Below are 26,615 nucleotides of genomic sequence, written 5' to 3'. Positions count from 1 at the left end.
GCATGCATGTTTAAAATTATCGGACACTGCTAAAAATATTTGTTTAAAGGATTCCTCTGTTTGACTAAATTGGCTATTTGGAATGCTGAATCAGGAAATTCAGTTCAAGGTAATATGTTCTGATTTTTTTCCCTTGATAGCTGGGATTTCTCAATCCCAAGTTTTTCAATCAAACCTAATAGCTACCAGTAATTTTAGGGGAAAAAGCCTTTATACTTATTCCCATTTTTGTGATGAAGATTGGAATTGTTGTCAGTAACAATCTGGTGTCTCTGTGTGAGAGAAACAGACAGACAGACACACAGAGAAGCTCTCTCCAATCTTGCAAATAGAAGATACATCTCATCATCATTCATGGAAAAAAAAACCCAGTGTTACAGAATATGAAAATTCAACACAAATTGCAGGAAATTATTTGTCACCGAAGAGCAATTTTTCCTTCCTACTCTGAATTTTAATGTCAGTAAAAGTAAAGTCACACGTCACTGCTTCTGAATGCCAAAATCCAGAAGGATAGTTATGTTTCCAATATGCCTAAATCGTTTTTTTGCCAGTTCTTTTTTAATGCCGTATGAAAAACAAGAAGAGGGAAGATTATTCACGAAAGGGCTGTATATGTAATTGGAAATCATGTGGTTTGATTTTAAGGCTAGTTAATTTGAAGAGCCCTGGCGGCGCAGTGGTTGAAGTGCAGTATTGCAGGCAAACTGCCCACAGCCTATAGTTTGATCCTGATGAGGTTCAAGGTTGACTTAGCCTTCCATCCTTTCAAGCTCGATAAAATGAGGAACCAGATTGTTGGGGAAAATATGCTGATCTTATAAACTGTCCAGAGAGGGCTGCAAAGCACTGTGGGGCGATATATAAACCTAAAATGCTATGCTATCCTATGCTATGCTAACTTGCTAATTTTTAAGCACCAGGTGCTCAGTGACTTCTCAGTGCAAATGTGTTTATACTCTGAGAAACATAAATACTTAATAAATCTGCAACAGAACAATTCCCAGATCCAATTAGACTTAACTGGGCAAGGATCTCTCTCTCTCTCTCTCTCTCTCTCACACACACACACACACACACACACACACAAAGACACACACACACAAAGACACACACACACAAAGACACACACACACAGAGATATAAGTATCTCTTTTCCTCTTCCTCTCTCCCTCTCTCTCTCTCTCTCTCTCTCTCTCTCTCTCTCTCTCACACACACACACACACACACACACACACAAAGACACACACACACAAAGACACACACACACAGAGATATAAGTATCTCTTTCCTCTTCCCTCTCCTCTCTCTCTCTCTCTCTCTCTCTCTCTCTCTCTCTCTCTCTCTCTCACACACACACACACACACACACCATCTGGCTTTATGCCTAAGGAGGGATTAGAATTCATGGTTTCCCATTTTTTAGCCTAATGCCTTAACCACTACACCAACCCGGCTGTCAAATATTAATATGATATATTATTAAAGGTAAAGCTTTTCCCTACCTAGTTGTGTTCAACTCTGTTTCTTAGCCAAGGGAGCCAGCATTGTTCAAAGACATTCTGCATGGTCACGTGGCCAGCATGAATTTACACCAAGGCACACGGAACACTGTTACCTTTGCATCAAAGTGGTATCTATTTATCTACTCCCATTTGCATGCTTTCGAACTGCTAGGTGGGTAGGAGCTGGGCCAAGTAACAGGAGTTCCCCCAGTTGCATGGTGCTTGGGTCTTCAACCCTGGTTGTCAGCTTTCCAGCTAACAAGTTCAGCATCATTAACTGCTGAGCTACTGTGCCCCAATATATTATGTACATGCAAATACATCATTCATATGTGCTTGCATATATAAATGCATAAACTATTATAGTCATTGTCCCATCTAGAGCCAGATCAAATTAAATGTGCAAATAACTAGATAACTATAGTGTTGCTCAAACTTCATTTGCTAAGTTAAAATATGGTGTAAAATAGGCATAGTTGCTCCAGTACTTTCCAGATGGATATTTTTCAAAGTTCTCGGAGCTGAAATCCACACAATCTTAAAGTTGCTAAGTTTGAGAAAAGGTTGGTTGGGGTAAATAAAGTCACATCTCTTCTGAGCCAAGCTTGAATCCCATTGAATTCATGGACATACCCAGGCCATTTTCTTGATAACATTATGTCAATGGTTTCCCCTTACTTTCTACCAGTCTGATTTTCCTCAGTTTAACTCATCGCCGTAAGATTCCTTGAAAATCTCCCAGCAATATTAACCCTGCTTTGTTTTTCCAGAAAAATACAACTCCACGATCTATCTATCTATCTATCTATCTATCTATCTATCTATCTATCTATCTATCTATCTAACTAACTATCTATCTAGCCAAGTACCACTCACTCATCATGAATTCTCCAGAACCGTAATGCCTACAAACTTGAAATTTGGCACGTATGTTCCTCTTGGCTTCTTTCTTAGGTGCTCACTAAGAAAGGATTTTTTGAAATGACCACCAGATCGTTAGTATTTCTTATACAGTAATTAATACGCTCTGATGCTAAGGAGTTCTACTCCCCCTCCCCACCTGAAAAGAACTCTGTTCCAACTGCCAGTTGCCTCACATCCCGTTACCTCAGTTCAAACTGGCAGACATTCCACTCCTTCACTCAGGAGTGGTCTGGGGCTCCTTCACAATACTAAATGTTGGTACCTCACCAAAATGTCTACGCCTTCCACCTATGGAACTGCTTCTGGACTCAAGGCGGCAGGAGCGATATTCCCTTACGTGTTTCAATCACTGGCCACCACTTAGCCAACGGATTGTCAACCAAATTTCTCCTGCATAGCCCGATCACAAAGATTCGTTGTGAAGCATGGGTTTCCAGCTAGTTCTAGATGTGGGAAGTGTTTTAGAACATTGAGAGTCACATGCCTACTTTAAAGAGATCCAACTGAATTTTATGTGTAAATAGCAATAAAAGAAATCTTCAAAATGTAAAATTATCCTTACCTCTAGCCCATACGAGGTTAAAACAAGTATTATTGCTGCTCAATGAAGGCTTAATCAATCTTTTTGTCTGAAATGTTTTGCCAACCAACAATTAATGCAAAGACTTGTGCATTAATCATGCGACAGGATAAATTTGCTGCACATGGGTTTTTTTTCCATATAAAAATGTGGAAGCTGTCTAAATGCTGTTAAAAGTACAGCTGGTTCAACTTAATCTGTCTCCCACGTTAATTGCACAGTCAATTTCTCCAATGGGTTCCTCATCACAGGCCGTTGCTTGGAGGAGAATGGAGAAATGTGCTAATGAGAACAAACATTTTCATATATTAATGGAGATGAAAGGACAAAATTTGGAATGAGACTGCCATTCTGCATGCTCTTGGTAATATGCACATACCTTTCCTCCATGTGAGACAAAAATGTCTCAGGTGGAGGAAACTTTAATTTTTATTCTGAACGTCAGGTACAATGAGAAAAATATTCTATGTATGTATCAGAAAACTATTCCATGAAAGCTGTGCATTTTAACTTTTTTACATCCCAGCTTTTTCTGATATGATGTCAACAATCAAGCTATATTGTGTTCTGTGAATGTTGTTTATTTTGTACGTTCTGTATAAACAACTTCATTGGATTCTCTCTTATTCAAGTCTGGCAACCTTTACACGTTGTTATAAACAAATATCTACCACTCTACAGAAAAAACTTAACAACGACCTACCAAATCCGTATTGTTGGTCACAGACTCTCTCCTAAGTTAAAGCATATACAATAACGCACATGTAAAACCTGCTGGTAAACTTGGTTGTAAAACTTTCCATCTCTCCTCCAAAGATTTATGTTATCTAACTACAATTTAATAAATATATATATATTGAGTAGAAAGATAAGCTTTAATAAATTGCAAACCAAATAAGGCCAATTGAAGACTCTTTCAAGTAGTAGTATTTATACAAGAAATCTAATGGATCTCCAAGTGAAGAAAAAAATAATCTCTGAGTATGTAGGTAAACAATCTGCACTTCCCAAGGGATCTGTAAACGTCAATATTACTGCACAGTTCTATTTTTTTAAACTTATTGAAACTGAATTAATGACACTACTGTAGGCCGCCTCACACGAGTTATCTCAGGTATTTCCAAAACACAGACAAGGACTTAATGCAGTTCACCTTTTATTTAGCTAACACTCATATTAAATAAATAAAATGTGCTTTAGTGGCAGTGCTAGAAAAGACAAGACGTAGAAGTAGATACAATTCAGAATAAAGCCTTTTGTTTGCATTGTAACTTATTGGTAGAAGATTTTATTCTTCTAGAGCTTAGGTAGGGGGAATCAATAAGCAACAATATTGATCATGTTCTTTCACTACCTTATTTTATCTATCATATTTTTTAAAAAGAAAACAGTTCAAGATTCTTTCAATTCAAGAGAGCTGCTTTGTTAATCTTAATCTTTCTCCCTATCCCCACAAAACAGCTCTTAATCCACGTTATTTTTGGTACTTGAAAAAATCCATTTTTCCTACTATTTAAAAGATTCCTCAAGTACTTGAGAATTAAATGCAGGTACTTGACTCCCTACTGAAATCCTGCATGAAAACATTGCCCGCTTGAAACTCAAAGTTACCTCCATTGGAGGCATACTAGTGTTCCACTTACCTATTATTTTCTGCAGCAAAGGTGATAGCTCTGGTTCATCGCAAATAGCTTGGATAAAGGCTTCCTTCACTTGACTTTCGGCCTCATTTAATTCTTTCCCAGTTTTGACTTCTCCCACTATGGAGTAAATATACACCAATAATAGAAGGAACTCTTGGGGAGTGTAATCATCTGCTGTTCTGTTCCTGGAAGGCTTGATAATAGGTAGCAGTTGCTTCAGTGCATTAAATAATGTTGACTCACCAATATTCTGAAAACAAAACAACAACAAATTGTCAGTGTTTGCAGCGTGACTACTATTGTGAGACAATCCAGGAGCAAAACACAGCACACACAGAGGTATTGTCTTTTAGCAGTGCTTTATATGCAAGACAAGCTATATACACACATATACGTGGTAGGCAAATACCTGGCTAGCAATCAAGGAGAGAGAGCTATGCCCTCTCATGGCCTCATATATAGACTGCTTCTTAAACTGGTAAAACCCTGTGGGACCCATCCTCAGTCTTAAAAGGGCAATAACCATGCTGATTCATCCTCATTGCATCAGCCTTACAAGAGCTGGTAAGCTATTAAATCTCAATACCTTAACACAAATCCTTAATTTTACACTTTGAAAGTCAAGGGAATCATGGGACAAAAGGCCTGTAACATTTTAAACCGATTTTAGGAAGTGCAAATTCAAACGTTGCTATTACAACCTTGATTCCCTTTATAGTAAAGCTTTTTAATCTGTGTTCCCTTAGGTTTTGGACTACAATTGTGATGGCCCCGGGTGGGATACAAAAACAACAAAGTCACAAAAACAGGTGAAGTCCCTTTAATTCCTTCAACTTGGCTTCAAAGGTCCAATTATCGTGGACTTGAGGAAAAAAAATTCCCCCACAAACAGTTGCGAAAAGGAAGAAATTCCATGTAAGCTCAAAATACATATAAATTATAAATAGAGAAAACAATACAAACCGCACTGAAGTAATTAAGGAGACAAGGCAGGATAAGGGCTTGAAGATGTCCACAAATATCAAAATACACACACTGGGAAGGACACCAGAACTCAGATAAGAACAGACAGACTAGAAATATTTTCACACTTTGCTTCCAGCACTGGGCCATGCGCAGTTTGTCCTTTTAAACAGTCCTCACAGCTACAGCCCATGAAGGGAATCAAGGCCCTTCCCTCCCCCATAGACCACGCCATTCATGTTGCTCCCTTATCCGCTCCTCCCTGCATGCCCTAGGATGAAGAGGGGATGGGCCTGGGTCTTCCTCTGAATGCCCAGCAGGCCTGTGCCTTTCCCCAGTTTCCTCCACAACCTCCGGAGCTACACTCCCACTCCGTCAGCTATTCCTCCTCTCCTTCAGAGTCAGATTCTAACAGGGGTGTGACAACAATCATCCCTAGCCAGGAGGATCAATGATTCAAGTTTTATAAAGGTAGTTGTTGAATGACGACCACAAGTGAGCCCAAAATTTATGTTGCTAAGTGAGAAATCAGTTGTGATTTTTGCAACCTTTCTTGCCACAGTTGCTAGGTGAATCGCCATGGTTGTTAAATTAGTAACATGGTTGTTAAATGAATCTGGCTTCCCTCATTGACTTTGCTTGTTGGAAGGTCACAAAAGATGATCACACGATCCTCGGACACTGCAACCATCATAAATACGAGTCAGTTGTCAAGCATCCGGATGTAAATCATGTGAGTGACCATGGGGATGTTGCCATGGTCTTAAATGTGAAAAATGGTCCTAGGTTACTTTTTTCAATACTGTCATAACTTCGAATGATCATTAAGCAAACTGCTGTATGTCGAGGACTGCCTGCAGTTGTTGCCTGGGAACATAAACATTGTAGACAGCCTTCCAACCCATTTCATCCAGACACATTTCCCTAGCAAAATGATTTCTCAGAGGAAAAAGACAAGGATGGAGTGTGCTATTTTATAATCACTGCTGCCAAATCCATTCATAAAATAACATTACAATCCAGTCTCCTAGCTATTTCAAGGATAGCGCTTAACTATAACATGATACGAGATCTTTTCCTGAAGTTTCATGACTTGCTGGAGACTGGATATTACAATAATTGACTTATGTTTTCCATATGGAAGGAACAAAACTGGACTGTTAAGTCGGAGGTGGGGGGGTCTGACTTGTTTAAAATTGTGATGACTTTTTCATGGCTGCATCCAGAAAACATGTACATTTGGAAGAGAAAATATGCTTTAAAAACACCCCCTTTTTTCCTTGTATATCTTTCTATGTCTTTGGATTTACTTATAAGAAGTAATATCACTAAAGGTAAAGGTTCCCCTCGCGCATACGTGCTAGTTGTTTCCAGCTCTAGGGGGGCGGTGCTCATCTCCGTTACAAAGCCGAAGAGCCAGCGCTGTGCAAAGATGTCTCTGTGGTCATGTGGCCGGCATGACTAAGTGCCAAAGGCGCACGGAATGCTGTTACCTTCCCACCAAAGGGGTCCCTATTTTTCTACTTGCATGTTTACATGCTTTTGAATTGCTAGGTTAGCAGAAGCTGGGACGAGTAGCGGGAGCTCACTCCGTTACGTGGTGCTAGGGATTGGAACCACCGAACTGCCGATCTTTCTGATCGACAAGCTCAGTGCCTTAGCCACTAAGCCACAGCTCATATCACTTATATACTGCTTAAATCACTACCACTCCCTTAATATCACTACCACCCCCTTAACATCACTACCACCCCCTTAAAAGTCCGGCTTTTCTGTCAAGTCACATAATTAAAGATACATTTATCAGAGTTGTAATCTGATTCTGTCTTTTCCCTCTGACTTGTTGGCAATCTGGATACAATGGGGAAAAAAAATCAGTCCAATTGTTGAGTAGTTCTTCCCCAAATTGGCACTTCCTGTATATATTAGACGGTGGTTGTGCTTGTATTCTCAGCTGTAGAGTACAATTCTATTCTGGAATGTCAAGTTGAAGATCTCCACTGAATGCAACCTCACACAGGGATATTTTGGGAAGAAACTCACAGGCGCCCTTTGTTAAATTTGGGAGGGATTGTCAGAGCACTAAAAGAATTAATTCCATAAAATTTAATGTTGATGTAACAGAGGGTAGTAAGATAATATAGAAAGGAGCACCAGCAGGGGTGGGATTCAACCGGTCTTAGTACGAGTTCGGTGACTATGTTTTGTGTGCACATGCGCACTTTGCACGCACACATGCCTAACACATGCTGCGCGTGCATGTAAAAAACAAGCTGTGCCACCCGGACAGCTGAAAAGCACAGCATGCAGGTATGCAGCGTTTGAAAATACTCTTCTTCCTTGCTTTTCAACCTCAGTTGCGCCGCGCAAAGCAGCTGAGGTTGAAAAAGCAGGAAATAAAGGACAGGTAAGAGCCTAGGCGGTCAGGTGGACCAAACAGCGGCAAACACAGAACCGGTTCTGTATCTGCTGCTCTTCAGAGTCACCGGTTCTATAGAACCAGGCAGAACTGGTAGCATCCCACCCGAGCACCAGAAAGTACAGGCAGTAAAGACTTATGACCACAAATGAGCCCAAAATTTCAATTGCTAGGTGAGACATTTGTTAGGTGAATTTTGTCCCGTTTTACTACCTTTCTTGCCACCATTGTTAAGTGAATCAAGTGTAGTTGTTAAGTTAGCAATGAAGTTGTTAACTGAATCCGGCTTCCCCATTGGCTTTGCTTATCCAAAAGGTTTCAAAAGATAATCATATGAACTGGGGACACACGAAAATGGAAATCAATATGAGCCAGTTACTAAGCATCTGGATTTTGATCATGTAACCATGGGGATATTGCAATGGTCATTAAGTGTGAAAAACAGTCCTAAGTCGCTTTTTTTTCAGTGTTGTAACTTTGGATGGTCACTAAACGAACTGCTATAAGTCGAGGACTACCAGGGGCCTAGCTGCATCTGTTAGAAGGAAAGAACTTAAGGCAGATGTAACATGGCTTGCAGTTTGATTAAACATAGGGACCAGTGGTGGTATTCTACTGGTTCAGCCTGGTTCTGCCGAGCTGGTAGCACTGATGAGCAGTGGAGCGAATAGGTTCTCTCCAACACTCTGCTGTTGGGCCCACCCAGGCTGCCATACTCACCTTTGTCCTCTGAATTTGAAGTGCAGCTGCTTTGCGTGGCACAAGAGATTGGCGCGTGGCAGCTGCTGAAGCGACAGGGAGAGTGCAAGATCGCAGGAGGTGAGTCAGCAAGCCTCTGTGCCTATGCAAAGTGCGTGTTTGGCTGTTGTGGTTAGCCGGCAGCAGGTGCAGACGGCTGAGGAGAGTGAGGACTCAGATGAGGGGCCAGGACTATTAGGGAGTAGACTGCTGCCTTCAGAGATTGTGGGGGCTGGCAGCAGTGATGAGGAGGTTCCCGAGGAGCCTGTGCTAACTGCACGTGTGCAGGATTGCTCGCAGGAAAGAGCAGCTGCAACAGCACGGGCGACTCGGGAGTAAGGCTGCAAGGTAATGGCCCCTCCTTTAGGAAGATAAAAGCCAGCTGTGAAGTGAAATGTTCTTTGCAGGAAGCAACGACATTTTGAAACTCAGTCTCATGGACATTACAGTATCTTGTTGGTATTTGAAGACTCTTGTGTTGTGAAATATTTCTTATCTGTGATTTTTGGCAGTCTTGCACTGTTTCGGCGAGGTTTGTGTTTATCAAAGTTAATGAGTTTGCAGCAGCCTTTTAACCGGGGATTCGTAACACTCATTAAAAGGTTTCTGTTCCCTTTGGTTATTGTTTGTCTTATTGGAAAAGGGTTTGGGCCAGAACACTGGCGTGCACGCACAAAGAACGCCCACCAAGCCACGCCCACCGAACCGGTGGTAAAAATATTTGAACCACACCACCGATAGAGACACTAGGCACAGGAGGGGGAGAAAGAGAGAGGGCACAGAAACTTGAGGGGCACCTGAAAAGGGCAGACATATTGCTACTTGGAGGTGTTATTCAACCTTGTCTCCCTCACATTGGTTCCTGAGGTACAGCAGAAAAGAGGAAAAAAAAAACAGGATGAATTTAATTTGTTCCCACTGGCTCTCGGGAGTAAAGAATTCTTTGTTTAACACAGTGGCAGCACACACAGGCCCAGGCTATGTGATATCGAGAGGGTGCCAGGCAGGAGAAGACTGAGAATGAAAGCCAGTTGTTTCATTAGTATGGCAGTTAGTGTGTAGATCAGGTTATTTTCAATTTCCGGTTTCTTTACGACTAGCATTAATATTTACGCTTAAAAGAGAAAATAAGAACCTGCTTTATTTGCCTAATCAAAGAGACTATTACGATAAAGGGCTTGCATTATAAATACTTGGTCCTTGCACTTTGATCATCTTCAGTTTAAAAAAGAAGAAAGAAATGACAATCTCCACTGTAGACTATAATCTGGTTTCAGAATTAGCATCTTTTTTCTTAGAACAAAATAGAGGATCCCGAAGCTCAGATTTTAATTCCCTTCAATCAGAATAGAACTGGAAGGGACCTTGGAGGTCTTCTAGTCCAACCCCCTTCTCAAGCAGGAAGCCCTATACAATTTCCCGACGGATGGACGTCCAGTGTCTTCTTAAACCCTCCAGTGATGAAGCATCTGCAATTTCTGAAGGCAACCTGTTCCACGGCTTAAGCGTTCTGTTAGGAAGTTTCTCCATAATTTCAGGTGGCTTCTTTCTTTGACTAGATGCCTAATTTTAATTTTAAATGCCTAAAACATTTTTTCAGATATTCATAACTCTAAACAAATTAATTAAACTAATATATTAAACAAATATTCTTCTAAATTAATGCCGAGCGCCCTCATTACCAAGACGGTTATCCCTGGAGAAAGTCAAACTTCTTTCAATTGATACTTTGAAATGCATTTTAAAACAAAATAGTAAATAAGGAATATAAACACTAGAGGACAATTCCCTTTTTTTTGCTTTTTTGCAAACATAACTAGAGAAGCAGAGAACATGAATGGGAAACCATGATATTTATGAAGGCCCCATGTTTTAATCATTGACCTGGAATCACACAGGGATAATGAGAATTTTTCACAATATTAAGGTCTTGAATGCTTCTTCTTTTGATCTTAGTTGCTGTTATTGCCTGCTGTCATTTTCTTTTCCCTTTTGTAATTTTGCAGGGAGGGGGAAATATTTTATATAAATAAGCCCGCTGGGCTATAGAAAAAAATTAAAACAAAAATTAAAACCAGCTCTCTTAAAGAGTGCTAGTGAATACCACAGATAGTGAGGAAATTTGCCTCAAACAAAACCATCTAGTAGTTTGTCATTAACTAGCCATCTCTAATGATTTAAGAGCTCTCAGTGCAATTACAAATCAATTAATTACACTGACCAAATGGCCCCTAAAGCACCAGATTTAAAAAAAGAAACCATCCATGTCCCAAATTTCCTGCTGGTCAGGTTGGCCTCTGATTAGACTTCTTTACCTATCATTAAGAGGTCCAGTAAAAGTAATTTTTTTGAAAAAAATCTCAATTCTGAGCTTTTGAAAATGTTTGCCTAACATGGCTCCAAAGAAGACTAATACTTTGTCTTTTCTGATAACCTCTGGTAAATTTCACTCCCTTTTGATAACCTCTAGTAAAATTCACTCCACCTTAGCATTGACAAAGGATGTATGCAAAAGAAGCATATATTTTTGCTTACCAGAGGTTCAGCAGTACATAATTAAAATCTGCCTGCTTTTTCACTTGGGAGGTGAAAAATTTTAAACATTAAAATTTTCACATGAAACTTCTGAAGTTCTCTTTGGAAATAGTTCTATTCTTGGCATTACCTGTACACAAATTTTCTAATTCTGAACCAACATTAGAAAATGAAACTGTTATACTTTGAAATAAAACATAAACATGCGATGGATTCCCATAAAATGAGTAATGTTACTCTCTTCCTGAAAACAAATTAACTGATTTGTTGTTGGGATGATTATCTAGGATGGGTTGATGTGATCTGATTTGTTGTGTATTAAACAACAGTTTTCAATTAGGGTGGGTTACAATTATTGCCACCTCAATCAATCAATTATTCACTTTGGAGTCAAAATTATATTTCATAGGTTTCATATTTTTTTATGAATATAAAGATAAGTCCCTGCTTCATTGCTTATCCCATTGGTAATGAATTAATTCCCACACAGTTTTTGTATTTAAATATTAGCTTGGTGTTCCTAATAAAAACAGAATGCAGATAAATGCACTGATTTGTTCTTAGGCAAGCTGGCATTTTCCAAATATAAACTACCTAACTTGCTAGGGTCTTCTGGTTTACACATTTCTCTCTTCCCCCCAATTATTTCCTTTTTTCCCCCTGTGTAAATTGGGTCATTTGTGTAAATTTATTTACATGAATGTTCCAACTGCTATTTTAAACTAAAATAATTCATGACTAGTAACTTTCCATGCAAATGTATCCATTTACTATCCTTAATATGAATATTATATCCTTCCACTTTATTAAAAACAAAAAAGGATACACATATGCCAAAACTTCAGAAAGTATTTATTTTAAGTCAGGAGGCAGTGGAGGTGATCGTCTATTGTAATTGTCCGTAATTAAAATTAAATAACTCAGAACAGAATTTTGGCTGAAAAATCAGTCAATCACTTGAACAATCAAAGTATAAAAATTCAACACAATACTATATGTTAAAAAAGTAAACTATTCTTTAAACTATCCCTTACTTAACTTTACCCTAGAATCATACCAGAATGTGAATAAATATGAGCCACATGAAAAGGATAATTATCGTCTGTATCCTTAAAAAAAGATAGTACACATAAGGGAAAGGACCATAATGAAATTCAGATAACTTTAAAATATGGAGGTTTTGTTTCAAATAGTCGGTCTTTCCTACTGGCAGATTTAAAAATAGGGTTGAGTGTATAAATTAATAAGTCACAAAAAATGAATTTCCTTCTCAAATGAAGTCTAATTTATTCTAAAGATGAAAATGTGCTTTTCTTAAAATGGGTATTCAGCAAGGATATATATCGGAAAGGTTTAATTTTCATTTTCTGGGTTATTTCAAAGACAGAGAAATCCTCATCACTTTGTTCACCTCTGTCCAACAGCTAACTTTTTGAAAGGCCTCAGTTAAACTTTCAGCCATTGGTTTGCTCTGGTGTTCTTCTCAATGGAATTTGTCAGATTCTGCTGCTGATTTTATTATGCCATAAAAGGAAGGCTTAAACAAAAGTGACCCAACTCCAATAACAAATTATAAACCTATAATTGCCAACTACCAAGCCTTCTAAACATGCTGTCCCAGCGCTACAGTTGGGGCCAAAGTAACATAATTTTTTTCAGCTGCTTCAGCTGTTTCGTTGCCTTGGTGGCAAGCCAGCAAAAATAGGATGTTAAGGCAGCACCAGAAATGCATAGAACAAGAGTGGATATTATAACACATATATCTGTAAAAGTTGCAGAAGTTTAGTCAGTTCCACTGAAAATCTTTGAAGATTTTTTTTTAAAAAGGCTGCTAAGCAATAAAAAACTTGGAGAATGCCACAGGTAAGTCCCTATAACCAGAAAATAAAGCTCAATCTATATGAGACTTAGCCTTTATAAATTGGCAGAACAACCCTTGAGTCCATGAGAATGACAGGGAGCAATAATATCTATTTTAGTTAAAAATGGATTCAATTGTACGCAAGAGAACTTCTAGGTTAGATAAGCTGACTAGGAACTGCCCATAAAGCAATGATATTGATCCTTAGTGCGAGAGTTTTAGGTATTGCTAAAATGTACAGATTTTGGAAAGCTGATTTTATTTCAACAGTTTGAAAAGCTTGATTTGGTTTTATTATACAAAACATAGTGTCCTTACTTCTAACCAAATAATAATTTAAAAAATAGCACGACTGCATGGTTGAACTATCAACTAAATTCGCAGTAGACACTTATTATATACACAACTACATACATGGTATTATTGCAGTAGCCATGAACCTACTTCTGATATCCAAGTAGACCAATAATATATTTCAATTGTATTTATTCATTTCTATAGTTTTAGCCTGCATTACAGAATAAAATAATACTATTCATTCCACCAATTATTTACTATAAAACTATGTATACAGCGGTTAGCCTTTTTTGAGAGAGAAATTTTTGCCAGGGCTACTGGCACTCCTAATAAATGAATTGATTGATTTAAATACAGAGGGCTTGTCAGGTTTCGGGAGCTGGGTCAGAACAACCCACCCACCCCCCCGGTTGTTAAATGAACCAACTGTTTGATAGTAGACAGTTTTACCTAAAACTGGAAACACAGCAAAATGCCGGCTTTCCACAAAAATCTTGTAAAACCGGTCATGTGATCACAGGAGGCAGCAAATGGGCTGGTTGCCAAGCATTCAAAATGTGGTCATGTGACTCCAGAGGTGGTATTCAGCAGGTTCTTACCAGTTCTGGAGAACCAGTAGCGGAAATTTTGAGTAGTTCGGAGAACCGGCAAATACCACCTCTGACTGGAGATTTTACCGTATCCTTCCCCTGCCATGCCACGCCCACAGAACCGGTAGTAAAAAAATTTGAATCCCACCACAGCTCTGCGGGGGCGGGACAGGGAGAAGCCACCGAAACCACATTGAAAATATTTCTGGGGATGTTTGTTGTAACTTTGAAGGATTGTCAAGAGACAATATATAAATTGAAGACTAACCCTTAAAAAAAAAACAAAAAAACCCCCACAGATATATTTAATTCTGAGAGGTGCTATCTCTATGCTCTGTGTCTTCTGCAGAAGTCAAATGTGAATATTTTCGGCAAGCGAATAAAATTAGCGGTAGGTGGTCCACTATCGGCAGTAAAAAAAAAAAAGAAACAAAAAGAGGTTTTAATTAACCAAGAGCTCCGAAGTAGATTGTTGCGCAAATACTGGCAACCCTTCAAATGAGGGGACGTGCTGCCTTTCCTTCACAATGAACAAGTTTCTTAAGAGAGATTTTGATAAAGATTGGCCTGCGTCCTTGCCGGGCCGGCGTTTGTCATGTTTATGTAAGGGAGGAATATAAATCTCTCTCTCTCTTTTTTTCCCTCTCAAATGAACCCCACTGTTCTTGAACCAGAGTGCTTGTTATAAACGGCCTGTTTCCGTTTTGTCTGCTCCAGCAACTAAGGCAGAGACACACTGGAACTAATTTAATGTCTTCCAGGCTTGAGCCTTATCCCTCCCTTCTCCCAGCTTTTATGAGGAGATTTTACACAGCAGATTAACTACTGACTTCCAACAATGATTCATGTGAAAAGTGGGGATCGACTTGCTTGCCGTTGCAAAAAATGATGCGTCCCCAGCAAAAATGCCCTCGACCAAAACAGACAAAAAAGCACACACAAAATAATTGTACAAGTCTTACGCAGGACTAAAATTTGTGGATCTTGTGAGAAACTGGGCGAGACGTTTCGCAAATGGCTTTATTTACCTTGGCAGTAATTCTATGCAACTCAATCTTATTTTCCTGTCCAAATGAGAATAAGAGACAATTACTCGAATTACAATGTTCTGTACTGCTAGCCATTCTGTTCTTGTTGCTTCCATAATGGTTATATGAACAGGACACTCCCCAAGCCAGTTAATTGCACAAGCTGACACACCACACACATGTGTGTGTAATCTAATGCAAGATATGTTAAGAGCAATATTTTTTTTCTGGCACTCTTTAACTTTTCCCAATGAAACAGACTTCTTTTTCCTTTGTGAAGTGTGTGTACTTGTTACATGGAAAAAAACAACAACCCTCATTGGAAGCTGGCTGAATCCTTTGTCTTCCTTAAAAAGTAAAGAGTCAGGAGATGGCAGTATTGCACCAAGTTGCTTACAAGACAAAGTAAGGAGGGAAAAAAGTATTTCTTTATATTAAATTTGTGTTGCAGCATAATTTTCCAGACATATTAAACCTGATGCTAAATTTCAACAGGAATGCATTCTTTCTTTTTTTCTTGCTTTCATGAATTCTTTACCACCTAATGTAGAGCTTAATCAAACTATAGCGGGAGAAAGGCATTAGTCACTATTGAGTGACTAGTATGAGTACACACACACATACGCAGACACAATCACGTTCCTTCTGACTGATACCAGCCATACAGCAGTAAGAATCTGAAAATGATTTCTAGTAGACACACACAGATACACAAACACACAGCACATGTAACCTTTGAAATAAAATACACCCTTTATACCGTAAGGGGATGGAGAGAAGCTTGCTAAAGATTTCGTACAGGCAAATATTTATAAATGGCCTAATTTTCACAACAGTGGGCAGAGTATTGTCAGAGGACAGACAGTATATATCATTGCCAAGAAACTTTTGTCAACGCTTGTTTTACTCAGCCCCGTGTAATTAATGGAGGTAAAACAGAACGTTTGAGCAAATGTCCCTTTAATCACATGTAGCTGTAGGTCACTATGGTCACCAGAAAAACAAACAAGCAAACCCACAAAATCAAAACCAAACTTTTGTTCAGGAGCCGAAGGAGCCGTAAATAGCACTTCTCCTATTTTGTATCCCAGCCACGCACAACTACACCCATTACTAGCAGGATTTAAATGAAGACCTTGATCCCGTGTGCTTGCAAGGATAGTAACGCAAGAGAGAGAGAGAGAGAGAGAGACCGTATCTGCAGCCATCTAGACATCTCTTGACTCCCATTCGTGTTAAAAACGATGAATCATGGATTGTAGGTGATGTCCCAGATAGCGATCCCTGAGTTGTCATTATCATAGTCATTCTGCGGTCACTGCTTGAATGACATCATGAGCTGAGGATGTTCTTTGAATGTCTTTTTTTAAAAAAATCAAATCAGTTGAAACGGAGTTATAGACACGTACAGGGAGGAAAAGATAAGAAGTTTTGCAATATTGGATGCTTTTCCCCTTCAAGGACCTCTTATTGCTTTGTAGTTCTACTCAACTTTTAGAGCAGGGGTCCCCACCCCCTGTTCGTGGACTGGTACCGGGCCACAGCATACCAGAAACCGGGCCACACAAACAAGCGAAGCCCCATCTGCAGGATGCAGGTAGCATGCGAAACCACGTCTGCTCCGGTCCGTGGAAAAACCTCTCTCCACGGAATTGGTCCCTTGTACCCAAAAGGCTGGGGGCCACTGCTTTAAGGGAAAAAAGTATAACTCCTTCTAGCTAAATGGAGCAAATCTTATTTATTTTATGACCAGAAAAACAATTTATCTTAGAGTAGGATACAACCTAAGGATTCCTTATGCTTTTTCCTACAGCTGATATTCAGACAAATCTCAGGCCAAAAAAACTGTTCCTTTCCTTTCATTTATCCGTTTCACATTTTCAATAATTTTCTGACAATTGACATGGCTATTAAATAAATAAGCACGAATCCTTTGGAAACATAACCTTGAGATCAACTCACTTAACAATAAAAGAAATACAAGTGCCCAACAAATGTTCTTCTACATCAATAAGCTATTCAGGTCTTGTATCCTTTTGAAGCAGACCATTTATAACTAGTTCGGAATAATTATATTTGGCTCTGACTCTGTACTTCAATTCACTTACAAACATTATAGGTTATATGGCAATCAAAAAGCATGAGACTAACAGTCATGCAACGCAGGGACACAAAAACACAACATGACTGCAAGACAGTTATTCCTGATTACATAAAATATATTTCTGTTATCCTTTGAAGTTGTGCCACTTCAAAATATTATCTGAAGTAAAAGTTAATTCAAGGTTATTAAGATACATTATCAAGCATAAGCATGTTTTTTTTTCCCAAAAGCTAATAGATGTTTACCAGATGTAATGCATACATGTCTATCAGTGGTGGGATTCAATCTTTTTTAATGCCGGTTCTCTGGGCGTGGCATGATTTAGTGGGCGTGGCTTGGTGGGCGTGGCAGGGGAAGGATATTGCAAAGTCTCCATTTCCACCCCACTCCAGGGGAAAGATTACTGCAAAATCCCCATTCCCTCCCCACCCCACTAACCTGCTTTCCAGCTCCCTTCTCCTGTGCAGGGCAACAAAAGATGACCCAGCCGATCAGCTGGGACTCAATGGGAGGCAGAGAATAGATGGGGGCGGGGCCAGTCAGAGGAGGTATTTGCCGTTTCTCGGAACTACTCAAAATTTCCACTACCGGTTCTCCAGAACTGGTTAGAACCTGCTGAATACCATGTCTATTCCTTGTAAATCAATGTGTCTATAAAGTTGACTGTCATAAAAATATGTGTAATGTTAATCAGTTTTAAAATACATATATTCAATACAGCAATTATTCAAATTATTTTTTCTTTCTTAAGACCAATAAATGTCTAGCCTTTCAAGATAATCCATCCGTAAAACTAATATTTTTCCCTCTTAAATATTACCGAGATATTCTTATTAATTAACTACTCTACAAGACGTGACCTATTTGGTTATGGTTTAAGGGATATAGATTCTTTAATGCTTTCAACAATGGCAGAACTTCAAATGTACTTGAAAAGTTCTTAAAAATTAGTGAGATATGCAGAGATAAAACTGCCTTGAAAATAGACTGTGTTGAACTGTGTAGCACACTCCAAGATCAACATAGAAAATGTTTAATGAGATTTTGCTTTACAATGTTTTTTTAAGGTAATAAAATATTTTATTAAGTAAATTTGATCCAATCCATTATTTCCATTATCCAATCCGTTATTTCCATTTGACAAGGAATTTTAGTTTTTGAAGACTGATATCAAATAATTGATTGTCCCCCAATGACGCAGTTGGAATCATATAAATGCATAGAATTAGCTTTTAGGTCAACTTAATTGGATGCAATATTTTAATTACAGGAGTTTGCCTTCCCCCAGGGTGACCAGGTAGCTTTTCAATTCTTAGCCGTCTCTGGGCTCTGATAGACTAGAAAGAAAGATTCAAAGCTAACTATTCTAAAAATGTAAGTAAATAAATAAATGTCCTGCACAATTTTAAGTACCGTGCTTATTCATTACTATGTTCAAGGCAAGTAAACAGAACCAAAATTCTGCAAGGCAACTACATGCATCTCACAATACCGATCAAAATGGCCTCTTTCCCAGCTGATGTTACTCCTGCTAACAGTTTATATTCATAAGGAAATTTTCTGAGACCCTGAATTCTTAGAGGCAGACTATTCAATTACTAAACTGGACTTTCTCTCTCTCTTTAAGCCACATGCTTCCCTGCTCTAGATTCGAAATAGCACCGTACCCTACTTCAGAACGTAGAAAATTGCAAGCCTTATGGGTCATATAATGCAATGTTTGACTAAAGAAAATGACCGTGTACACAAGAGATAATGACAATGCTGAATGGGAAGGCTGACTTCGGTCGCAATTCCTGGCCTATTTAAAAAAAAAGAAACAAACATAATGGGTATAAATCCAGAGACAGATGTTTAGGAAAGGATTTGGTGCTACTTTGTTTTCCTTTTTGTTTATTTTTCTTCAGTTTTAAATGCAACACCGTTGTTGGATTGTTTTAACTCTTTATGAAGTACTGTATGTTTATGTTTGTTCAAATAAAACTATAAACTGAATACTCATACTTCAGACACCATTAGTATGGTCCAGCCAAAGCCAGGCAACCTAATTCTGTGCATGGATTTTGGGGAGAAAAAGCCCTCTTAAGTTCAAAAAATACTTAATATAGAACTGCAGGCTGAGTTGGATGGATTTTAGTGGTAGGGATTTTAGTACAAGCTTAACTCTCCCACTGAGTTTAATTGGACTTCAAAGAGATTTATCTAGATGAGTTTGGATCTAGTAGTGTTTTTTTTTAAATACCAAAGATCTTATAGAAGCAAACTTGGGGCCTGGATAATGTCTTGGTGATAGATTGTCTCTTCAAGTATATTTTATGGGGTCCCTATGGCAATTTGAAATCATCCCTGGACCATACTGCTTTCACAATATTGGTAAAGTCTTTTACTCTGTTATTTGTCAATGAGAACTTTAAGCCTTCTAATTTGCAGGATCAATTTGAAGAAACATGACAAGAAGGAAATAAAAATACAATGCTGCATAGTAGACATGATAGTCTACAACAAGGGTCTTCAAACTTGGCAAGTTTAAGACTTGTGGACTTCAACAATCAGAATTCCCGAGATAGCATGACGGGAGGAGGAATTCTGGGAGTTGAAGGCCACAAGTCTTAAAGCTGTCAAGTTGGAAGACCCCTGGTTTACAACATGCACTCATAACTTCTTATGCTGCAGCTTCCACAAGATTTTCAAGGACAATCCCACGTGCAAGGACATTGCAGTAGTCTAGACAGGACGACATAATGGTGGATGCTGCCATGCAAGGGGCTTATCTTCTCTGCTGCAACACCCTCTGGGAACAATTATGATGGAAGGAAGAAGAAAAAAAGTAACACCCTGCCTCCCATTGCTAAATCTTGAAGCTGAAGCATGAAGATATCACAGTCAATGCTATCAAAAGCCACTAAGAGACCAAGAACAGCTACAATATGCAGAATGCATTTCCTCTGTCCCAGTCCTATTAGAGGTCATCTAAAATTTGATCAATGCTGTATCATGTTGTTCATCTGAAGACTGACTGGAAGGAGTCCAGAATAACCCTTTGCATCCTGGATCCTCTCTACCTGTAGTCCTCATTTAATAGCCATCTGTTTAGCAACTATTCCATTCCATTTTGTCTTCTCTTCCCTTCCTTTCTATCTTCTCTTTCCCTTTATCTTCTGTCCTCTCCTCTCCCTTCACCTTCTCTTCCATCTTCTCTTCCGTCTTGTCTTGTCTTGTCTTCTCTTCCATCTTCTCTCCATTCCATTCCATTCTATTTTCTCTCTGGTCTAAGTCTAAGTCTTATTCATTTGAAGTTATAATGACACTGGGGGGGAGAGTGTCTAACTTGCAATTAAAGAAAAAGAGCAAACTGAATACTATAAGGTATGGCAATCATTTTACCAGAGGTGGTATTCAGCAGGTTCTGACCAGTTTTGGAGAACCGGTAGCAGAAATTCTGAGTAGTTCAGAGATCCGGCAAATACCACCTCTGACTGACCCCGTCCCCACCCATTTCCCGCCTCCTGAGTCCCAGCTGATCAGCTGGGTCTTCTTTTGTTGCCCTGCACAGGAGAATGGAGCTGGAAAGTAGGTTAGTGGGGAGGGAATGGAGATTTTACAGTATCCTCCCCCTGCCATGCCCACCAAGCCACGCCCACAGAACCAGTAGTAAAAAAAATTGCGTTCTACCAATGGCTAGAGAAAAAATATGAAAACTAGATATAGTTAACGGACTAGTTAATGTTAAATACAGAAGATAGCTTAACAGAAATAAATAAGTTAAGGAAAAGAGTAAAAGGATAGAGATATTAAGTATATTAAGACAAGATTAGAGAATAATACCAATGTAATGAATATGATTTTAATTACCAATTGCATTGCACAAGGTACTTGTATCCAGGCGACACATCATCAAATGGAAGAAGATATGTTTGTAATAAAAATAAAATAAAAAACTTTATAAAAAAAGAAAAGAAAAAAAGTGTCTAAAGATCAGTCCTTGCACTTAAGACAGCTGGAGTATGGATACATGGCTATCATTCACAGAGCCTCTGTGGCGCAGTGGTTAGAGTGCAGTACTGCAGGCTCCTTCTGCTGACTGCCAGCTGACTGTACTTTGGCAGATCGAATCTCACCAGGATCAAGCCCAAATCAGAGTGTTCAGAATAGGTCCGGTCATCATTAGTTCTGCCAATTGCAGCAAAACTAATTTTCTCCACCCTGAAGTGCTGCAGATCTGCAAAATATCACTGTAATCTATTCTGGGCTGGCGGGAGCTCTTCCCTCATTCTGCTTCTCATTTGCCCTGGCAGAAACTCTCCTCTGAATTAACTCTGAGGTAGGCAGTTCAAGTCATCTCCACTTTGCTTTTTAATGAATTACGAAGTTCATTACTACCTACACATAAGGAGTAAAATAAGAAAGCAGCATAAGCAACGTCTGCTCCTAAAAAAAAGTTCAGCTTATAGGGTACCTGTACAAATAGCCGTTCAAAGGCTAAAAAGTTGTCCCATTTGGCATTCTGGGGGTCTTTTAGGGTCTGCACAACAGCCAGTGCGATCTGCAAAAGCCCACAATGATTTTTGAGAGCGTCAAATTTCTTTTTGAAGAGCTGGATATACGAGTGAAGCTGTTCTGGGGTAACTCTCCCTGTGGGGCAGAGAAAAAAAAATACTTATGTATTAGAGTTGTTCTTAAGAGTATAGGAATAAAGTGCACAGAAAACATAAGCCGTGTCCAGATACATTTAGGCAATATTTTTCAGGCAGAAAATAATATTCTTCATTTGTTTCAATATAAAATTTCTTTTCCCCATATCATCATGGCTCTCTTGTGACACCATAACAACTTTATTCCTTAATCATTATCAGATGACTTTCAAGATGTAAATCAGTACACATATCCAAAAGTCCCTTCCTTTTTAAAATTATAATAAGCGACCTGTCGTTGGAAGGAATGGAGGGAGGGAAAGAAGGGGGAAGGAAGGAAGATGAAAGAAGGGGAGGGAAGGTGGTAGGAAGGGAGGGAGGGAGGAAATACACTAATATAGGCCAACAACAGAAAATAGTATATCTGTGAGTTCATTACTAAGTGATGGCTCTCAAGGACAACAGAAGGATGAACCCTGTAAAAAAAGACCAGCTTTTGGTGTTCCAAAATGAATAAATCCACAGCCATATTACAGTTGGTTTGTTTCTTGATATTTTATTGACTTTTATTTTGCTTAAATATTATCCAAAATCTTCTAAAAGTTCATTTTGTTCTGGGAGCCCAACTAGGAAAAGTTTAGTACGATTGCAAGGAACAAAATGTCTTGATCGTCATGGCTTACACATTTCTATTGGCTAAATTAAAGACAAGGGTGTGCATCCTTCTACTAATTAAGTTAAAGTTTATTTACTATAAAATTTTGCCTAATCAAACAAGCAACCAACCTGCCTACAAAAGCATAAGGAAAGCCTTTGAAATGTCTTATTTATGGATTGCAAACCTTATCTGATATTAAGATAACCTTGTTTAGGCCAATCTTGAATACAAGACTTATTAAGCCCTTGGTTAAAGTCTTTAAAAAATAAAATAAAAACTATGGTTATCTCGTGAGTACAGGGTCCTTTTCTGCTATTTCTCTTCTTTACCCATTCCTTGCCCCAAACCTGTACACATTGGATTTAAGAAAATGGGTATTCACTCATTATTCCCTACTCATATCTAATTAATATTAGCTTTGCCATAAAACTGGTACTAATTGTCTTTCCAAATCAAACCTTGTGTTTCCTTTATTGACTCAAATGGTTTTTGTTGAGGAAGATCTTGAATACTTTATTCAGAGAGCAGATAGCCACCATGGCCAAGAAGGCCTTTGCATAGACATATCTAGTGCACCAGTTGCATCCTTTCCTGAATGTGCTTCAAAGGGTCCGTCATGCCTGGTCGCATCACAAGTGGACTATTGTGATATACGGTTCGTGGGGCTACCCTTGAAGGTCACTTGGAGGGTATATCTAGGACAGTGGTGGCTAACCTTTTGGGGCTCCTGGGCCAAAAATTGCATGCATGTTGGCGCACATGCATACATGCCAGCACCCAGAATGCAATGCATCCACACCCACTGTGCATGTATGTGCAATCCGCCCCACCCCCCCACCCCCTTACCTGCACTGCACCTCACAGCTGATTTTTCGGCTGGTTTGAGGTCTTTTTTGGCCTCCAGAGGCTTGGAAAAAAAAACCTCTGCAAGGCTTTTCGGGACGAATAATAGGTCCATTTCATCACTTCTAGTATTACAGGAAGTGATGAAACAGGCCTATTATTCATCTTGAAAAAGCCTTGCAGAGGTTTTTTCAAGCCTCTGGAAGTTGAGCCTCAAACCAGCCAAAAATCAGCTGTGTGAGGCGCAACATGCGCATTGAGGTAAGTTTGCGTGGGGCTCACGTGCCAGCACAAATGGCTCTGCATGCCACTTGTGGCATGCGTGCCACAGATTCACCATCACAGATCTAGGATATGACCAGCCTGGGCCCGAAGGAAGAGTCAAACACATCATCAGTCATGAATCCCTTTGCCCCTTCAAGAGATGCAAGTCCAAGGGTCTTCAAACTTGGCAAGTTTTAAGACTTGTGGACTTCAACCCCCGGAATTCCTGAGCTAACATGACTGGAGGAGGAATTCTGGGAGCGGAAGTCCACAAGTCTTAAAGATGTCAAGTTTGTCCAAGTCCAATCCACTTTGAATTCCTGTGACCCTTATCTACTGCCAATTTGCCTGGGCTGTTAGAAGTTCAGATTCTTATAAAGACTTTAAGCTGGCAATAAACCTTTATAACCATTTGAACTGCCTATATCCGTGATGGCGAACCTCTGGCACACAGGTTGCACGCAGAGCCATTTGTGCTGGCACGCGAGCTACAAGCAAACTTACCTCACTGAGCATGCACGCACCTCACAGCTGATTTTCAGCTGGTTTGAGGCCTTTTTTGGTCTCCCAGAGGCTTTAGAAAGGCTTCTGCAGGCTTCTAATCTACTAGGCCTGTTTCATCATTTCCTGTTTTTTCCGGAAATACCAGAAGTGATGAAACGGGCCTAGTTTTCGTCCTGCAAAGCCTGCAGAAGCCTTCCTAAAGCCTCTGGGAGGCCGAAAAAGGCCTCAAACTGGCCTCAAATCAGCTGTGAGGTGCAGTGCAGGTATGGGTGTGGCAGGGGATAGGTGGCTGGGGATTGCGCATGCATAGGGAGCATGGCAGGTGTGCATTGCCTTCTGAGTTCTAGCACATGAGCGTGAGTGCAAGCGCACGCACAATTTTTTGGCAGAGGAGCCTAAGAAGATTAGCCACCACTGGCCTATATCTCCTCATTTCCCTAGCGCTTGACGTACAGTGATCCAGAATGCCGTGGTGTAGGCAGTAGGTGTGAACGCTTTATTATGCTCCTGCAGTGGTGGGATTCAGAAAGTTTTACTACCAGTTCGGTGAATGTGGCTTGGTGGGTGCACTTTGCACGTGTGCACGCACTTTGTGCGTGTGCGTGCACCAAACGCACACTTTGCACAGGCGCAGAGGCGTTCCAACTCGCCTCCTGCAAGCCTGCACTCTCCCAGTTGCTTCAGCAGCTGCCACGTGGCACTCTGCTGTTCTGTGCAAAGCAGCAGCTGTGAGTAGGGGAGCCCGGGCCAGCGGGTGGGCCCAACAGCAGACAAGCGGAGAGAACCGGTTTGGTCTCCATTGCCGCTACCGGCTCGGCCGAACCGGGCCGAACCAGTAGAATACCACCACTGTGCTCCTGTGAACCATTGTTTATTAGCAGTCTTCCAAGCACAATTCAAAATACTGGTTATCTCCTATAAGCCCTTCATGACACCAGTCCAATTGATTTGAGGAACCACCTATCTCCTGCTGCCCCATGTGATTGGGTAGAGTCGACATGCTTTGAGTCTCATTGGTTAAACAATGAGATGCCTAGCAGGACCCAAGGAGCCTACTTAGTTGTAGTATCTGCCCTCTGGAATGATAACCCACAAAGATTTGGATGGTTCCCACCCTGATGGTTATTTAGGAAGCTACTGAAGATCTGGTTATTCTCCTAGGCTTGGGTGCAGCCTGAACATGGAGCCCTATTGAATAAGGAAGGATTGTTAATTACTCAGGTCACTTAAGAATTTTTCTGGTATTATAAAGCTGCCAAGACTCAAGGAGTCAGTTCCAAACTGCTAGAATGAACAAGCAAAAAAAAGATTATTTTCCCAATAGTCTATGCACTGAGTCTATTGATTAGTTCCATGTTTTGGTATGACTAGCTGCCAAATGTAACTACTGCATCAGGAAATTTTTAATCATGCTTGGAGGAAGAAGGAAACCCCTAGCAGCAGTTTACTACAGGCTCCTTATAATTGTCACAAAAATCTGTACAGAAAACTCCTTCCTGACTTCTAAACAGCTATGGAGCATATTTCTATAGGTTTTAATTTATTTGGCTGCATATACATTGTAGCTCAAAAACAGTCTCCTCTATACATCAGATCCCTTGAATTGACAAAAACTAACGCCATCTTGTAGAACGCTTCATACTGGACACGGTTACTCAGTTTTTCTTCCCTTTTTATCTACTTATCTGATTTATGCTCTGATCTTCACGAGCACCAAGCTCCCCATGTATACTGTAGTAAAGGCATATATAATAGAGTTATAAATTTTCACTAGGGGAAAATGTGATAAAAAAATATATTAGAGTGTGCCAAGATGGATAAGTTGACCATGGAGATAAAAGACAGAGAAGAAACGGATTATTATTTGACGTGGAATGCATTGTAGGATTGGCTAAATAATAGATACAGAGATCAATAGGACAATAGGACAATAAGGTAAAGGTTATAGTGGACAAAGACAGATTAAGGAATATAGATAAATGTACAGATAGTTAACGTTTATGTAAAAGTATGTATACCGTTACGGAAACATTGCAATGAATGGAAATGATGTTGTATATGAGAAAAAAATGTTTAATAAACAGTATTTAAAAAATAAAAAATAAAGTTATAAAAATAACAAAAGACAGCCAACACACACACAAATACTCCTTCCTCCTCCTATTTTCCTCATAACAACCCTATGAGGTGAGTTGGGCGGAAAGAAAGTGACTGGCCCAAAGTGACTCACCCAGTTTTCATGCCTAACTCACAATTACCTGATTTCTAGCCTGGTGTTGTAACCCCAAACTGGCTGTTTTGTGTCCTCTGACATAAAACTCCCTTTTTATGAGCCTGTAATCCATTAATTCAGGGTAGAATCGAGGTGACTAGATGGAGCTGAGCATTTATTGGCCGGATACTCTTCCTGACACCATGCAGAGTTCATAGTAGATCTTTCGTGTGTGTGTTCTAAGAGAGAAACATCTGTCACTACCTAAGGACTCAACTCTTAACCTTCTCAATGAGAGGCAAGCTTCTTCACCAC

At 39.7% G+C, this 26,615-nt stretch overlaps 1 protein-coding gene across 1 annotated transcript in view; it reads right to left on the bottom strand.

The window, feature by feature from the left end:
- Positions 1-26,615, bottom strand: part of SCFD2 (sec1 family domain containing 2) — a 156,903-nt gene that overhangs the window by 94,932 nt on the left and 35,356 nt on the right. The window contains exons 4-5 of the mRNA XM_026699894.2: positions 21,645-21,820; positions 4,654-4,903 (exon numbers count right to left, since the gene is read on the bottom strand). Of these exons, the coding sequence (XP_026555679.2) occupies positions 4,654-4,903; positions 21,645-21,820 (426 nt within the window). The remainder of the gene's footprint in view (positions 1-4,653; positions 4,904-21,644; positions 21,821-26,615) is intronic.

The sequence above is a fragment of the Pseudonaja textilis genome, chromosome 6 (assembly GCF_049901715.1).
Source record: "Pseudonaja textilis isolate UNSWEBS1 chromosome 6, rPseTex1.2, whole genome shotgun sequence".
Lineage (NCBI taxonomy): Eukaryota > Metazoa > Chordata > Lepidosauria > Squamata > Elapidae > Pseudonaja > Pseudonaja textilis.
The sequence above is the reverse complement of the archived record's forward strand: the minus strand, read 5'-3'. Positions and strand labels throughout refer to the sequence as shown.